At 42.6% G+C, this 19349-nt stretch overlaps 1 protein-coding gene across 3 annotated transcripts in view; it reads right to left on the bottom strand.

The window, feature by feature from the left end:
• Positions 1-19349, bottom strand: part of fbln1 (fibulin 1) — a 74091-nt gene extending 54742 nt beyond the window's left edge. For all 3 annotated transcript variants that reach the window (XM_079500605.1, XM_079500606.1, XM_079500607.1), the window contains exons 1-3: positions 19145-19349; positions 7162-7270; positions 3263-3395 (exon numbers count right to left, since the gene is read on the bottom strand). In XM_079500605.1, the coding sequence (XP_079356731.1) occupies positions 3263-3395; positions 7162-7270; positions 19145-19205 (303 nt within the window). In that variant the 5' untranslated portion in view covers positions 19206-19349. The remainder of the gene's footprint in view (positions 1-3262; positions 3396-7161; positions 7271-19144) is intronic.

The raw sequence follows: 19349 nt of genomic DNA, 5'->3' as shown, positions 1-19349 counted from the left end.
TACCGGTATGCAGATAGAGGCAGTGGCTCAGGGGTGAGTGGCCGGCAGAACGGCCAGATGGGTTCGACCCCGGGCTCCCCCAGAGTTAGTGTCGAAGTGTCGTTGAGCACCCTGAACCCCTAATTGCTCCCAATGTACAGATTGGTGCCTTGAAGGGTTTCCTCCACCATTGGTGTATGAATGTGTGTGATTGGGTGAAAGTAACGCACATCTATGTAAAGCGCTATGGATTACAAAGTTTTAATACATTTGGTTTTTCTCGACCACAAGCGTACAGAATGTAATTTGGGGGTAGTACGTTTTTAAAACAGATGCTAGTTTCATTGTTTACCCGAGTTTCTAAATTTCATTTCAACATAGTGGTCAAGAAAAACAACTCTATTTACATGGTCATTTACCTTGTTTGTTGACTAGAGTTCATGTTTACTTATTTATTTCAATCTTTGCCGTGGACATACAAAATGAGTGGACAATAATATTACCAGAAAAAAACACAAAGAGCTATCCCTGAATGACCTTAACAGGTTTGCAACTCAGAGTGTTCAAATCAACCTTCTTTGTATGCCCTTGCAACTAAAACGGCTTTCTCTGTAGCTGCTCCGACACTATGGAATGATCTTCCTTGGAGTGTGTGCTGTTGGCCTGTCGCGTGTCCCCCCACTGTAGTGCGTGCATGTGCACATCTTGTTACCGGGGCGGACCGGGTTTTTTTCCAAATCACCCAAATCACTGAATGCTCCTTTAAGACTAACCCCACTCTTGAGTTTTTTTATAATTTTTATCCCACGATTTTGCAACCCATTTTTTCACCCAAGTGTCAATTATCTAATGTAATCCTGGGTGCTACTAACCTGACTCCGCCAGATGGGGCAGCAGAGAGTACACTGGGTTCCACCCTGTGTACTCTCTGCAGCCCCATCTGGCGGAGTCAGGTTAGGGCGCTACACCTCCTCTGCAAACCTGGTGGGGCAGCGGACTTACCTCATGCTTCCTTCTATGCATGATGAGTCCAAGCTGATGGAGAACATGCAAACTCCACACAGAAAGGCCCTTTCGCTTTTAACAGTTTGAGGTTTTTGTATGTTGTGGTTTGCTGTTTTTAACATATTTTGCTTATTGAGTTATGTTTTTACTATTGCTATTGTCTTTACTATTTGCACTATGAATATTTGTTCTGGAAAACACTTTGGGTCAACTGCTGTCGTTTTAAAATGTGTGTGTATATAAATAAAATTGACTTGACTAAAACATTTCATATATGCTGTGCTAGTGGACTCCTAATATGCCATAGTAAATCAGTGTCATATGTCTGAAGAAAACCTGGAGACTTGACATTCAACTAGAAAAAGTACCACTCGGGGCACAGGTCAACAGTCAATGAACAATCATTCAAGATGATTCAACACACACACACACCTTGGTAGTCTTGCTGTAACAGGTGTTGGTGACGTTCCGTCGATGTAGATCGGCTAGTTGAACCATTTTAGTATATTATATAAAAAAATGGCAAATAAGTTAAGGGCCCTTAGCGTAGACTGCTAAATGCCTACATTGTATATCGTCTGTTGGAAACCTCATATGTCATAACCTGACGCTTCGTGCCGCGTTTGGAGCTTGCAGATCTGGTACTTTTGATGCTTTCGTGTGACACTGTAGTATGGTCAAGTAGTGCGTTAATTTACAAATAAACACAAAACGTTAGAATATGGAGAAGATAAGAGGTTTCAAGGAAATTGGATGTTGTGCGTGTGGATGAAGGGAGTCTGCTTGAGATAAGAGTTTGGCTGTGAGCCTCGGTGGAAGAATAGAGAATCACACTTGAGTTCATAATCTGTGTGACAGAAACACGCTCCATACCGCTCCCTGGAGGGGCATGTCCCGTCCTGCTCACTGCACACTCATTCATAGATATATCGTTGCTGTCGGGCAGAAACCTATTATCTCCAACTTTTACACAAATTAACGCCCTACTTGATCATACGATTACTACAGAGTCACACGAAAGCGTAAAAAGTAGCAGATCCACAAGTAACAATTTTGGACAGGTTTACACCCGACAAAGGCACACACACACGCACGCACGCACGCACGCACGCACGCACCCGTTGAAATAACACTTCAAGGATATGAAAGCACAATAAAGTCAGAGACATATTTCCATTGTGGTCCTTGGTCTTGTACAAACAGACAGATCCTTAAGCCCACTCTAACTAAACTCTGACCTATAATACTAAGATCTTATTAACACTAGCATGACTGAAAATGAGACACAAGTAGCATGTGCTTAAATTCATATTTAGAAAATGTTTCAGATGTTAAAAATGTCTGAGATGATAGAATGATGGATGATGATGGTCATGGAAGGGGAACATTCTGAAAGCTTCGTGGGCCAGCATAGATACATTAATGAAACGGACAATCGCGCTAATCTGCAACACTATCTAGAAGCCATGATTTGACCCCTTTCCAACAACATAGTGCACGTGCACGCACATTACAACGTACAGTTAATGTTACAGTCACAAAATCATGGCACATGTCTTCACTCTTCATGATACAATAACCAAGCATGTCACTCATTACTCTATGATGGGTATAAGTAAAAGCATCTCCACCATACAGTGTGACGGCTGCCAATTATAGCAGAGACGGCACAATACCTTTTGCCTCCTTTTTGGGCATCCCAACCAGTCTGTGGTTTTGTCCTAGACTGCCAAATATAAAAACAAATACCTACAGTATAGCCCAGCTCTGTATGTAGAAGTTGTTGATATTTAATGACCTCGGTCGGTCATAGAATCTTCCACTAGGCTAAGGTGAAAGGTGCAGGCTATCTCTAATATAGACACTTCTATGGATTCTTCCTCAACATCTGGTGTATTTAGCTGTCAAAGATGTATATATATCCGGGTTAACACAGAGATGAAACATGGATGGAATGACACAGGAATGTTCATGTACAGTACATAATATGTTCATAATATACACCACACATCCTCACTGAGGATGCATGGTATTTTGATTTGTCCTTTACTATGAGTTCCACTATTCTATTGTGGCGTGCGCTGTACATCCCTTTGTATGCATAACAGTCAATGAACAATCATTCAAGATGATTCAACACACACACACACACACACACACACACACACACACACACACACACACACACACACACACACACACACACACACACACACACACACACACACACACACACACACACACACACACACACACACACACACACACACACACACACCTTTGTAGTCTTGCTGTCACAGGTGTTGGTGACGTACAGAGTGTCACAGGCTCCCTGTTCCTTGGCCATGTTGATGCCGGTGGTACACATGTTGTCCTCCAGCACCGTCACACAGCACTGCTCCTGGACTATCCTGTCACACCGGACACAACACAACCACAAACATTTACTTTTCTGAACATTTCTGAAAGGTTTTTAGTTTTAATGAAAGAAAGAATTATCATCAAGGACGTCCAAATGATTATGTATTGGCTGCACAGATCCCCAATCTGAAAAGGTTTTGTGCCAAGGACGGGAGATTTGTCAAGATCTTCCAGAGCTTTTCATACAGCTGCACCGTCCGCATTGTGACACATTGTGAGCTTGTAGATCAGCTATTTTTGAACATCCAAAAACCTTTTAAACTGCCCCCCCCCCCCCCCCCCCCCCCCAGAACCCATTCAAAGATCTGTGGGGGCTAGGGTTATTTACTCGAGTCGTGACCCATAAAAAAATGTATATGTATGCAGACCAACATGGATCAGGATTCAGGACCCTATGTTTTGTAACCTGTGCATGGCTGCATCAATGTGTGTCCCATTTTAAAACGCATCCTCAGGTGAGCCTAGCGGGAATCAAAGGTTGGCCCACAATAAGCTACCTGACCTGGCAGAGACCTGTGCTCTGAGGAGCACCTTTTGTAGTTGAACAGACGTTATTGTGTTTGGTAATGCGGACTATAGTAGACTCAACATGGACAGAGCAGTTAGTCACACAGCTCTTTGTTCTGTTGTTTTAGGCTCTATAGTTAAGCAAACTCCAGGAGCCCAAGATTAGTACATTAGTCCTCCCACACATGTCTATTCTCATGGTGGGATTGTGGGTTGTTGTTTTTTGTCTGAAAGCTCACTGGGTCCTTGCACAAAATGACTGAAATAAAAGCCCCTCCCTTACGGCTGAGCTTGTGTTCTGGGAAGTTGTGCAGGATTCTTAACACTAGATGACTAGTGACCGACTAGAATAGGGGTTCTCAACCTGTGGGTCGCGACCCCTCAGGGGGTCCGGTTATTGTAGCGGTCAATTTGTATTGGGGGTGGGGAGGGGGGCGGCGCGGGGGTCGCGAGACATGGCCAAAGCATTTCCGGGGGTCCCCAGACAAAAATGTTGAGAACCCCTGGACCAGATGACTAGAATGACTCAAAGTGGGGGCCCGGGGACAGTCATACTGTAGGTCCTTGAGGGGGTTCCAGATGGCCCTGAGCAAAACCGATGAATATACAATCATCAAAATCGGTTTAACAACTTTAACCTGATTCTATTCAGAATTTATCAGAAATTGCTGATCTACGAGCTCACTCGTATATTTTTAAAAACTTCCCCGACACAAACTATTTTCAGATGAGGGTCCGTGGCAGGGCTCCAGACTAACTTTTTTCATCCCCGTCCCAGAACCGTCCAAAATACAAATGTAACCGTCCCAAAATGAATGTAATCCATCCCACAAAATGAATGTATTATTACTTATTTTAATTAATTAATGTATTATTATTATTTAATTTAACATATCATTACTTGCTGTTATTATTATTGCTGTTCAAATGGCTTCGCAATCTTTTAAATTTTAGACTGTGATTTGTGGCTACTAAAAATCTGATTGCCACAGCCAGGGTTGTTTGCTGGTGCAATAGGAGTGTGGGTTTCATACGGTAAAGAATGCGCTTGTGTTACAAATACATATTTTTACGTCCCTGGGACGTCAGGATTTTCTTGTCTATTTTCTTGTTTATGTATTTGTCAGTGGCCAAATACATATCAACTTGAGTGTATTATACTATTTGACATGAATAAGTTTGAGGACCATTGGTCAATTCACTCTGTATAGTAGCCTATAATACATGCTTTGAGGTGATGGCATCATAACATGCATACTATTTTTCTGTTTTCTGCTGTCTCAAATATTGTTACTTTTACTGACAAGCAAGGAGAGATATTGATTGATATTGGCACAGAAAGATGCTCCGATGCATTCTCTTTTTTTAAGATGATACATTCAAAAGAAAAGGCCTGGATTCGACACAGTACAGTCCTCACACCACGAAACAGTCAACACATGGGAAATGTATCTTTCAGTTGATCCAATCGGTTAAAGGAGCATTCAGTGATCTGGGTGATTTGGAAAAAAACCCGGTCCACCCGGTAACAAGATGTGCACATGCACACGCTCTACAGTGGGGGAAGTAGAACAGACCAACAGCACGTGCACCAATGCCCGCCCCACTCGATCATGATTGGAAGAAGGCCCCTCTCATCCTGATTGGATGAAGGCTTTGCCACCCAAAGCCCAAACCGAAACTAGGGTTTTTTTTACCCCAGGGGCTCACTGGGGACAGGGAGGAACTCCTTATATGGTCAGCACACTTTATAGTAGGGAGGATTATCCAAAAAATAAGACAAAATAAGTGATATTTGAATTAAGTGAAATCACTGAATATACCTTTAAAGGGCTCATAGATGGCTGTTGCTATTTTTTCTTGGTCTCCATTAGAGCCCGGCCGAGGTATCAGTCTGGATGATATCGTTTCTGTCGGGTGGAAACCTCATATGTTCAAAAGCAATACTTTTCAGGATTTAAATTAAACTTTAAGCAAAGTTTCTTTTTACAAAATATGGGTGAAAACATGGTCTAGGACTCTCCGAAATGGGACCGGCATCAGACAGCTAAAACCTGTCATGGCATGGGTCGAAAGATAGACCTAAGCGTCTATCTTTCAGAAGAGAGAAAGCACCTCCCTGCACCATCTCTCTCTCTCTCTCTGGTTCCAACACGCCTCTTTTATCAACTCTTACCAGAAATCTCTTTCCACATAAACTCAATCTCTTGCTTCACGTCACGATGCACGAGAGATCGTCTCCTCCGCACAACCATTTAAGGGCAATGTTGCGCTCCTGTTTTCCTTTTCTCTTCTTCTGTCTCCCTCTCTCGTATTTTCCTTTGGTGTCTGAAATAATCCCTCAGATTTCCTGTTATTGCCTCTCTCTATCCTCTCCCACTGTCGCATTTCACCTCAAAGGTATTTCCTGGGTTTGGAAATAGTCACCCACCCCCCAACTCCCTCGCAACCCCCCCCCCCCCTGACATATTCAGGATGGCTTATGCTAAATGTGTTTGCCATCACGGTTACAGATTGAGCTAGATTCCATCAGCGTTGTTGTTGGTGTTGGCTATGTGAACCTGTGGTCGTGCACCTTCTAGGGCTGTGGTGCTGGTGCCAAAGATCACAAGGGGGTATGAGGCCTTGTCTGTTTGGAGATAGTCCAACATTTTAAACATGCACAAAATCATAACTTCCCTCCACTCAATGTGATATCAGCCACCCAGATGGTCGGGCAGTTCTCGAGATGCCTGAACTACGCCCGGGCCGGCATAGCGGTCCGGGCACCTAAGCTGCTAATTCAGCCTGACAGCGCGTCGTGGGATCGACTCCCGATCCCGACGACCTTTGCTGCGTGTCACTCCCCATCTCTTTCTTCCCATTTCCTGGCACCACACTGTACACTTTCCAATAAAAAAGGCAGAAAAAGCCAAAAAACTATCGTAAAAATGAAAGAGATGCCTGAACTACAGACAGGCATCCACACACGCACGCACGCACCCACCCATGCACGCACACACATAGACATACCCACACAGACAAAGGATACTACAGTAACACTGTTGGGTGGAAACCCTGTATGTCCAAAACTATTACTATTACTAAATGAGGAATACATTTTAACACTGCACCTACATATTTCCCTACTCTGAAATGGTTGTCGTCTAATGTGCTGAGCAGGAAGTAACAGAGCCTCAAATATAACTTTTCATTTTATAAATGAAATCTTTTCAATCTCTCCTTGAGTTGTGTAAGTGAAGATCTTACCTGCAGGTGGTGGATTCAGAGATGAGAGGCAGGGCCGTACAGTCCTGGTTGTCCATGCCACGCTCCCGACCATCCCGACAACACTCATCTATGGACACATGCTCTGCACCTAGAATAGTACAATAATCATCATCTTTATTTATAGGGGACCTTTCATACAAAAATGTAGTTCAAATTGCTTTACATTCAAATTGAAAACACAGGTCAAACACGTTCAAATCTAGTGGAGAGTGAAATTAAAAATCAGGGGTGCACGATTATGAAATCATGACCGATATCCGATCTCCGATTATTTGCAGGGTCATATCTGCCGATACCGATTCTGACCGATTCCGATATTATACAGAGCCACAATGGAAAAAAGTCTTTCTCAAATCTGATCTTTTGGCCCGACCATTCACACTGCCGTTTGCAAGTGACCAGATCTGATCTGTGTGTTCAGACTGGCAGCCAAATCCAGCCTAAATCAGATCTGTGCCACATCCAGATTGGAATCTGATTTGTTTAAATAAGTCACATACAAGTCACATGGAATCTGATTTAGATCAGGTTAATGCGTTCAGATACTGAGACGGATCTCCTGAAATCAGATTTGAAACCACCTCTGAATGTGGCTCAAGTCACATTGTAAAAAATCTGATTCCATGTGACCTGTATGTGACCTGTCTGCATTTAGACTTATTTAAACAAATCTGATTTCAATCTGGATGTGGCACAGATCTGATTCAGGCTAGATTTGGCTGCCAGTGTAAATGGGGCCTGAACGCCTGAACGCCTGTCTGATATGCGGGGGAGTGTATGTTCCAAACACCACCCTTATGGTGCGGTTGAAGTTAGAGGTCTGACATAATGGGAGTGGGGGTTCAATCCCCGGCCAGTGAAACAGGACCCATGCCTCCCTGCTTGTCATGTCCGAGGGCTGTACTTGTACACCATGTCCATCGGGTGTATTCGTAAACATCAAGTCGCCTCAAAAACAGAAACAGGAGATAGGCTCCTGCCCAATGGGCCTCACGACTCACGTGCGTGCGTGCGTGCGTGCGTGCGTGCGTGCGTGCGTGCGTGCGTGCGTGCGTGCGTGCGTGCGTGCACGTGTGTGTGTGTGTGCATCCACAGGGGGACCCTGACATGGGAGTGTTTGTGGCATCCCTTATCATCACACACCCACATGATGACATGGGAGTGTTTGTGGCATCCCTTATCATCACACACCCACATGATATCATGTGGGTGTGTGATGATAAGGGATGACACAAACACTCCCATGTCAGGGTCCCCCTGTGGATGCACAGGAGGAGTCCAAAGCTGTTCATATCAGAACCAAACATATTATAAATTACAGCCTGAGCCATAATCATAAGCACTCACTGCATATCCCCTGACAGTCAGCTGGTGCCAATTAGGCAAGTCATTGAAATCTAAACCCAAAAACAAAAAAAACTAGACATCCTGTTAATATTATGATACGCAATATCGTTATTTCTATATCCTGCTGCAGATCATCGCTTCTCAACGTCGTGTCCGAGGACCATCACAGGTCCAAATGGACCCTTGTGGGTCTGTAACTCTGAGAGTGCAAATGGAACCAAATGGACCTTTACAGGCTAAAAACACCAAATGGCCAAAGGTTTGTTTCCATTGTGGTCCATTAAACATTAAACACTCAAACAAACTGGACAGACGAATAATTAAACACTTCTGTAAATCAGGGATTTTCAACTGGTGGCCAATGTCTATGCATTCAGTAATGTAGGAAAGTGAAGACTAGTTGAGAACCAGCACACTAAATTACCTGGTGATCTATGACAATGTTGTCAAGTTACCAAGGACTATCTAAAGAGGACGGGAAGCGAAGACCATATGGTGGACTCCATGTTGCTCCCTGGAAGGAAAGAAACATGCGCAGTTGAGACCAGGAAGTTGTACATGCCCAAATTTGGGCATGTACAACATCCTGGTCTCAAGTTCTCAACTGCGCATGTTTCTTTCCTTCCAGGGCGCAACATGGAGTCCACCATACGGTCTTTAGATAGTCCTTGCAAGTTACTGGGCAGTTGGAGGTCAATAAATTCCACAGAAAGGGGAGTTACATTTGAATCAATCAATCAATAGAATCTCAAGAAGGGAAAGTGTAGGCCTACTGGATTGACTGGTGGAGTCATCGTTACTGGGAAATGTGCCCATAACTGTGGGATAGGAATAGTCTTAAATCAGTGGTTCTCAACCTTTTTGAGTGGTGCAGCCACTCCAATGCACAGCAATGCGTTTCCCTGGCTGGCTGGCTGCGTCTGTCTCTGGGTTTGTCTGTCCGAACACGGAAATAGTGTTTTTTGACCACCAAGTGTCACTGTTGCGCAGCCTACAGTACGTACAGCACAAGTACAGTACAGCACCATTCAGTTCAGACGGGTCAGATGTTTGAGCCCTGGACCACTAGCATATTTCCATTAATTAATGACATGATAAATTGCGTTAAAAAAATGTTGTACCTCGAAAGGATACACCTAACAGCCGAGCTAGAAAACACCAAAGACGGCTCAGTTCAATATATTGAACATAATTCCTATTTCCTGGTACTATATAATGTATGAGCAGCAAAATTAGTTCCTATGTCTTTGCAAAGGGCTTGTATATTGTTTTTGGATGAATAAAACCACCGGGGCTCCGAACAAAATGAATGCTGATTGGCTGTCAGTACGCGATGCGCGGAGTCGGGGAGAAACGAAAGGTCGCTTCAGTCGGATTTTTCCAGCTGAGGCGAAGATACCAGGCGGCTGTTTGTTTCGTTTGCGTCGCCCCGCTCGCCTCGTTCACGTGACTTATCATCTTTGATTGACTTTGTATGCAATCGCGCCGCTCTAACTATCGAGGTTTGAACATAGTTTTAAGGTCAAGTTTTTGCCTATATAAAAAAGAACACAAAATATCTGTACCATTTATCATTTCTGATTGGGTGGGCAGCACCCACCTGAACCTCCGCGAAAGGAATGTCACTAAGTACCGCAGAGAGACCACAACACAGATAAACTGATATGATGACACTTTACATTTTCTATTCAACCCCCCTCCCCCCTTGTTAAGGGCATGATTTAAATCATTGTTTCTAGTAAACTATCATGCAACAAATTAAATCAAGCCCTTAACCGTCATCATTTAATTTCAAGCTTTTTGCCCCACACCACGCCCATATCGCCTCCCAACACAGCAGTGGTCTGCACTCCCCAGGTTGATTCTTAGTCAGGTTGGTGGTCTCCATTTCATCTGCAAAACAAATTATATTCCTTTTGCAGTCTGACTCAATGGTGCAGACTGAAAAAGGGATATACTTTGTTTTGGCTACAAACGGAATATCATTATTTATCATTTACAGCAAGCATTCTCTTTCAGGGAAGACATTGATTGATGTATCTGTTGTTTGCAGAAAACAAAAGAGACACTTTGACTGGCGTTCGATCAACTGTTGTGGTGCCGGAGAATCTGATTCATGTGGATCAGAGTGCGTGGAATGCTTCGGGTTCTGTAAACAATCAGCTGTCGCAATCACATCAAATGCATTCATACATGCTGTGGTTTTAAACCATCTGCCAAATGTCAAAGAGCTTTGGCACATGAGGGAACGCTCGCATTTTTGCAGCCTGAGGCCACAACACAAGTTCTACACGGTCAATTGGTATTTGCGACAAACCCTCCCACAGTGGTGAAAAGTAACTATGGTAAGCACATTTACTCAAGGACTAGAACTATACTTAAGGTAACTTTTACTCAAGTATTTCCACTAAAATACTACAATATACTTTTTTCCTCCACTACAATTATTTTATAATTTAGTTACAGTACTTTGCAGATTATTACAAAAAAATATAGGACCAACTAATTACCATATAAGATCTACTTTATGTTTTGGATATAGCCGAAATAGTATGTTTTTCATGAATTTAGAACACTTTTGAAATGGGACATTGCGTGATGCCAATGCTTTTGTACTTTTACTTTAAAGGGATAGTTCAGATTTTTTTAACTTAAGTTGTATGAAATACTTGCCATTAATATAGTGGTTGCAACTGTATTAATTGATTGCCCGAGTCCCATGGTGGGAGTTCTGCTCTGGTTTTGGTCAATATTAAGTAGTTCCGGTCATTTTGTGGGGGGCACTGGGGCCACGCAGTAAAAGTAAATGAATCCACAAAACGAATGTAATTTGTATTGTTGACCTATTTCTAAAATATTAACGCGACTTTCGTTCAACTTTGACCCCTCTATCACATGGAACTATTTTTTGGGCGTAGTGATATGGGCACAAAAAACATAGTTCTGTGTGATAGAGGGGTAAAAAAAGAACGGAAGTTGCACTAATATTTTAGAAATAGGTCAACAATACAAATGACGTTAGTTTTGTGGATTCATTTACTTTTACTGCGTGGCCCCCAGTGCCCCCCACAAAATGACCAGAACTACTTGATATTTCACCAAAACCAGAGCAGAACTCCCACCACAGGACTCGGGCAATCAATTAATACAGTTGCAACCACTATATTAATGGCAAGTATTTCATACAACTTAAGTTCAAAAAATCTGAACTAACCCTTTAACACAATTTTGAAAACGGTTTAGTTGTAACAGAATATTTCTACATTGTGGTATTACTGCTTTTACTTAAAAATCTGAGTACTTTACTTCTTCCACAACTACCCTCCGAGAAGAAAGAGGAAAGGCGTCAGGGAATTCAACATTAAATTACAGTGGTGATGCTTTGTAACGGCATATTAATGTTGTCAGTTACTAATCAAATGCTAGGGACTGTTAGGAATTGTACGGGGGGGGGAGGGTTAGATGGAAAGAGTCTGCAAGCCTGGATTATTAAAATTATGAAAGGAGGACAAGTGTCAATTTAAGATGACTTGTCCTCAACTTTCTCTTGCATAATTCCTCTGAATGACAACAAAGTACTTTCTGACCACACTTCAAACCCTGGCTTAATGATCAGGCATTACGGGCTGCACCACAAGTCTGGCCAAAACGAAAGAAAGACCGGACTATTGCAAGCAACAAATACTGTCTGAGGGCAGCTGAAATAGCGCTACTGTACATTGGTGTGTAAATGCCCCCCACAGACTCATTGAATTCCAGTGAAACAGCTCTTTTTTCTTTAGTCACTCTTTTGGTATAAACAAATGAAAACAGCGCTGATTCTGACAATACAGTATACAACGTCACAAAACCCAGTAGTTTGTTATTAATCAACGGCATGTTGATTTAGCCATTTTATGTGGAAGAAGGAAGGAAGTAGATCCAGACTGGATCCATAGATCTGGATCTTCAAAAAGTAAAATCAACAGACAACAAAAGTTTCTTTAAAACAAACAACGTGTGACTTTGAGAGCTGTTTCATCATGTAAATTAATGTCAATGTGCCATTTTATTATTATTATTATTATTATTAATAATTTATAATCAACTGGGCAACGGAGTGATATATGTCACCAGTACTTACACTTACTAGGGTTCTCCCGATCCGATCATGTGATCGGAAATCGGGGTCGATCACGTCATTTTCAAATGATCAGAATCGGAAGCAAAAAACGTGATCGGGACATTCCTAGTATTGATATTATATCCATATCATGATATTAGACTGGATATTGTCTGTGATTTTGGATATTGTACTATTGTGATATGGCATAAGTTGTTCTATAAAAATATAAATATCGGGAAAAATCGGTATCGGCAGATACTCCAAATCAAATAATCGGAATCGTATCGGGAGCAAAAACACGTGATCTGGACATCCCTACTTACTACGTACAGTACTTGCTGTACATCATGACAAGGTATAACTACACAAGCCAAACCTCTACCCTGATGCTCCATTTGACCATTTGAACTGCAGCAGAACAACATCTTGACAACATGCACAATCTGCACATGCCTAAACACATTGAGCTGATGCCATGTGATTGGCTGGGAGTTGATTGCCTTTCAAATACACATACCGGTACTACTAATGTATACGAGATGAATAGATGAAAAACATCTGCTCGGAAACTAACTGGTACACAAAATTGAACCTTGGAGGAAAGGATTGACTAGTATGGGCAGAGTGTTTTATTACTAGGCCGGCAGCAACATTAGCTGACTCACTCGTCCGTTAGGGCCAGACAGGGCCAGTCCGTGGCTGGCATCCCTCCTGGACATTAGATCTCACAGTGACGTGACTGACTGGGTGAAAAGTCTTCACGTTGGCCTCCTCCGTTTCTCGTTTTATCTATCAGATTATTATAGCTCATGGTTCTCAACTTGGGGGGGGGGGGGGGGGGGGGGTACACCAGGGGGTTCCCCAGCTAAATCCCCGGCCGGGTCATACCAAAAGACTAATTTAAAATGGTACCCAATAATGCCTCCCTGCTTGGCACTCAGCATCAAGTGTTGGATTGGGGGCAAATCCCGCAATATGCTATAATCATGTCCAGGGAATGTACCTGTAGAATAGATCATGTGACATGCTAGCGTCATGTGTACTTGTACATCATGTGACATACTTAGCATCATGCCCAGGGGAATGTACATTAAGCCGACTCACGCTACAGATATATGGGCCACATGGCTCTGACTGGAACTGATGGTTCCCAAGGCTACTTAGTTACTTTCAAGTGTAGCCCTAATTATTATTTTAACCAACATGTGATACAAAAACAAAATAGTGTGGAAAACTAAAGATGGTTACTAGGTACATAAACATGCACAACATGCTGGTGCGAAAGAGGAATGAATTAGGCCAATATACTGCTGTTCTCTTTCTGTGCTGTTGTTTTTTTTTTTACCATTACCAGTAACTGACATCTTCTTGCCAAAACACCTTGGAACCCACAGAGAGTAAAAAACAAATACCCTGGATATATCCCAAAGAGGCAGACTAGTGCCAGACCCCTCACACAAACTAACAACACTTTAGATCTCTGTCTGTCTGTCTGTCTCAAGTAAAACAAAGTGACATTGCAGTGCAGCAAGGTATAAACTACACTACCGCTGTCCGCCTCTTTGCAAAAATAGAGGGGGGAAAAAAGCTAAATTGAAAGAACAGAAGTGCCTTAAATCTATTCACTGTTGTTTTATCAGACGAAGCAGAGCAGCCTGTCTGTCTGTCTGTCTGTCTGTCTGTCTACCACACAGAATGCATTAACCAATTAAGCCTTTTTTTTCTCTACATTTACATTAGCTATTTAAAAATAGCCCAACAATAAGCTCACAGCGTGACTTTCAAAAGGCTTAAAACACAGGTTCCCAAACAGTGGGTCGGGAGTCGGGAGCCATCTTGGGCCAATTTTCAGTGATTGAGACATTTGGGAACCACTGACTTTGAAAAGGGGCATTCTGCAGAATGAGTACTTCTACATTTGGTAAAGATTCCAATTAGGGTTTAGGTGTTGGGGGTTAGAGATGCACTTGATTATGCTTAGTTGCGCTTCAATGTTGCGCACCACATATAGAGGGTATGCGTGTGACATCATCATCAAACCCGGAAGTTATGCAGGAACGCCTACTGAGTGGCAAAAAACTACTTTCTGGCCTTGACAGCCCATACATCCAAACAGAAAAGTCCTATCAGATTGCATTAAACAACATTAGACAATGTTAAACTCACTTTGCCTGTTGCTTTGCCACTTGATTTGCCACTCGATGTGCCATTCACTTTAAGCATGCGCATACTCTCTATAGCTGATCTACAAGCTCCCAACGTGCTGCAGTGTGCGACGCATAGTGAGCTTGTAGGTGGGCTATTTTCCTGACATTTTCAATGCCATCCTAAAATGTTGATGTCCTCGCAAGTACAGTAATACAAATGTGTGTGTGTAGCCTTTCTGTCTGCGTTATGCATTGTCTGTCTGGACAGGAGAGGAGGCCTGATTTCCATCTCGCTGGATGAGACGGTGCTGGTGGTGTGTGTGTGTGTGTGTGTGTGTGTGTGTGTGTGTGTGTGTGTGTGTGTCTCTGTGTGTGTGTGTGTGTGTGGGGGGGGGGGTGTCTTGGCAGAGCAGCAGCAGCAGCAGTAGACCTCGGCTTGCCTCCGTCTAGACGACTCATGTAAACATGTCTTAATGAGGCAGGCAGCGTAGCTCCGCCCCCACACACTGAAAACCACACATCACAATGGCACTGCACTATTTTTAACTTTTAACAGCCATGTCACCTCTGTTTAAAGGTAGGGTAACAGGGTTTCCTGCGGGAAAAAGAAACTGAAGGGTTTCTTCAAAACAGCATATTTCAGTGCCATAGTGGTATATATTTTTGATGTTTTAGTCTCTGTGGTGTGTAGAGTTCAAAGAGAACTTGAAGCATGCACACACATCTCCAAACAAACATTGCTGGACAAAAATGTGTACACTTGAGAAGTTGAGAGTAGAGAAATATGTCCGCACAGTTTCGCAGCTCCCAGGAATACCTTTATTTTTGACAACCGCTACTGGATCACTATCAGGTCTAACATGAAACAAGCAAGAAGGCGTGCTATATACAAAAACAGAGTGCAGGGCCCCTATCATACACAGTTGTTGTATCTGCTAGTCTCTGTGGTGTTCCTAGACATAACTGGTCTCTGCCGTAATCCCTGAGTGATTCCCTGAAGTGATTTTGTTGTTGTTGTTGTTACTTAAAACTAAACGTTTTTGTTAAAAAGCTAAAACTATTATTATAATAGTAATGGCAAAGAGAACCCCACGGATAATTTATCAGCTTGCATTCAAGTTCAAATTGTGTCTGACCTGTTTTGTTTCATCACTTCCCTCTTCCCATTTCACTTGATTATCCTGTATGAGCTCTCTCCTGATTAATTCGATGACTGTCCACTTGAAAATGTATGTTCTGTTTACTAAATAGCTGGAGACTCTATACACTGTTGCAATAATTATTAGCTCAATAGTTATATAACACAACCTTTAAAACCCATTTTGACCTGAGATCAGATTCTAAAAATGTCTTCAACATCCTGACAGTTTTCTGAAAAAATGTTTCTATGTCAGTGGTTCTTTGATTTTTTTTGCCTGTGGCAACAGTGACTTAAAGGTCACTTAAAGGTTGTGTTATCAGTACTTTATCGCTTAGTCTCTTGAAGTCTTGGAAGTATACTAGTATGCCTGTCAATCAATCAATCAGTTACTGTTATTTCGACTATGCTTGTACCTCATGATTCACTAACATCACAATGGCACTAAAATCAAATCTACAGATCTCTCAAAACAAACTAATACGACTAGCTACTACGCCTCACCCCCAGGACTCATATCACCTTCTCCCAGCTCAAATTGCTAGTCTGGCATGGCTGAAGCTAGAGGACAGAGTGCAACATCTCTCAATGGGTCTGGCCTTCACGTAGATACCCCACGCTGGGCAAGACCTACGCTGTAGACGCTATCATTTGTTTGGGTGGAAGTTGCGTGATTTTGGCAGAAGTACTGCTCAAGGAAATTACGTTAATGCTTTACAAATCAGTTTACATTCTCCGTGAATGAAACGAGTGTTGTGATTGGTCGAAAAAATATCATATCCGGGGGAAATATATCTGACCGACATTATTGCGGTCTCTGCCTTAGGTTGTAACCAGGCTTTTCTCTTCGCAGATGAGTAAGCAATAAGCATGGGACCGAGGATACCAGAATAACCAGATACCTGTCAAACTACATCTCTAGACTAGAGTGAATGATGCCCACATCAGGCATAACAATTAATACCCGTTATGTAACTTAGACCTAGACATAGCACTATATAGTATATATGCTTAGTTTCATTATATAGATATTCCACTATTACGTTCTTAGCTTACGTATGATTCATGATAACTATTTATTATGTATATGATGTATTGCCATGTTTTTTTGTTCTTGCTTAATGTAAATCGCTCTGGATTAAGAGCGTCTGCTAAATGCCTAAATTGTAACAACAGAAGAACCTTGTTATTCCCCCAAATTTGGCTCAAACATGGGGGGAAATGCATTCTACCATGCTGCCACCATAACGTGGAATGATGATCTACCAAAACCCATTAAAGACCTCGACTCTCACTCTCTACCTAAACTCAAACTAAAAGAATGGCTGACCTCAAAACACAAGTGAGCATAGTTGAACTCCTTGAACACCTTGGTAGTACCATCCTCTTCCCCTCTGTAAATATATATGTTGATGCTTCCGAGTTTTCTACCAATATGTATGGTATTATATGTAATTTCCCTGCTGAAAATAACAGCAACCATCATTAGCTGGTTTTTGCTGGTTTTTTTCAGCAGGGTTCCTGATGAATTGAGAACCATGTGGGGCTTGTTTCCATGTTAGCATAACTTTTGACTGCCCTACCTGCTAATAAAGTATTCATTCATCCAATCCATCTATCTATTCCACCTGCACAGGTCTCTACTGTATATCCCTCGTGCACATACAGTACATCCCATGTACTTTGTTAAATGTAAAATGGTAAATTTTTTATATATATAGCGTTTTTATCCAAATCGCCTTACATAGATTGTGCATTGCATTCACACACACATTCATACACCGATGGCAGAGGAAAACCACGCCAAGGCACCAACCTGCACACGGGGAGCAATTAGGGGTTCAGAGTCTTGCTCAAGGACACTAACTCTCTCTGGGGGAGCCCGGGATCCAACTGGGAACATCATGGTTCCCATCCGGCTGCTCTCCGGCCACTCTACCCCTGAGAGCCCCTAAAGCGTTATTCAGTCTAATATTTCCGGTGGTGAGGTGACCACCGAACTACAACATGACGTCACCTCACCACCTAAAATCCAGACTATGAATAGGCCTTAACCCGCCCCTAAATGTAGTGTCAGCCCAAAGAGACCCCTGGCCAAACTAGGTTATCTTGTGTAGATAAGACAGGTCCCCCCCGGGTGCGGGAGGGGCCCTCTCATCTACACAAGATACAGAGTTGGGTCACACAAAGCAGGGACCCTGCTGTGTGTGAAAACGGCCCCATGTGTGAGTGAGTGTTTGGGGGTCTGGTTTGGGGTCATATCCCTGGTTTGGGGTCATGACCCCACAATAACTCATAGGAAACACCCTGACCACCCCACAAGCCATACTATACCATCACATACTTAACCTTTGACCCTGCAAAGCACAGTACAGAGGGAGAGGAGAGGGGGCTCTCTCTAACTTTAGTTTCTTAAGTGGTTCTCAAAGTGGGGTCCCCAGGGTGCCTGGGGGGAGGGGGTCCCCCAGACAAATTTTCAAAAATCTGTTTAACCACTTTAACCTTAGTTTATACTTTGGCTATTTTTGAGTGGTGCAAACCACTCCAATAACCAGCTTTGTCTGTACCCGTCCCGTGGCCCCACGTACAGATGAGCATGGTTGCTATGGTTAGTGTATGACGTCACTGCACCACTCAGTTCACACGGGTGTGATTCTTAATAGATCTACAAGTTCACAACATCTTAGGTAGCTACTAAAATCTCCAAACTTTGAAGACACAAATCATACTGGGGGTGCCTTGCACAAAAAAAATCAATTCGGGGTCAATTTGAATTTGGTCAGGTGAAAAGGTCACACCACACTGTCTTAACCGATGCACATATAATCCTTTCAACACGTACTGTACATGTCAGAGTGAATGATGATCACTCTTCTCGGTCCAATTTCACACTAAACTGTAAACACCTGGTTTTTGATAAAACACTGACAATTACATTTTAAACTGGCCTCGCTATAATTTACCGTAACCAGCCTATCAAGGAGAAATGGAAACAAAAACAAAAACAAAAACGAAAATCCAAACTCACCGAAAAGCGGCCGTTGTTAACTTGTTTTATGGCATGACAAATCACTCAGTTATCTCTCATTCATTATTTAATTATCTATATGAATCTCTGGCGATGTATAAAGCTCTACAAAACAATATTCGTTGGATCAAACATGAACGCAGTAAATAAGCAGATGTTGTCTTCTCTGCGCACACACAAAAAAGGTAAGAACTTACCTTGTCCGTGTAGAAGTCCCAACAGAGCGCACAGAAACACCGTTATGATCCAGGGAGCCATTGGAGAGAGAGAGATCAGATTGTAAACCCACCAACACTAGAAGTAGTCCAACAGATTGCTGATATTTTGGGGACTAGGTGTGAATAAACAGCGACTCCCTCACGCTCTGCAGGCTGTGTCACTAGGCTCTAAACTGCAGCTTCT

The sequence above is a fragment of the Electrona antarctica genome (genome assembly GCF_951216825.1).
Source record: "Electrona antarctica genome assembly, chromosome: 5".
In the NCBI taxonomy this organism is placed as follows: Eukaryota; Metazoa; Chordata; class Actinopteri; order Myctophiformes; family Myctophidae; genus Electrona; species Electrona antarctica.
The sequence above is the reverse complement of the archived record's forward strand: the minus strand, read 5'-3'. Positions and strand labels throughout refer to the sequence as shown.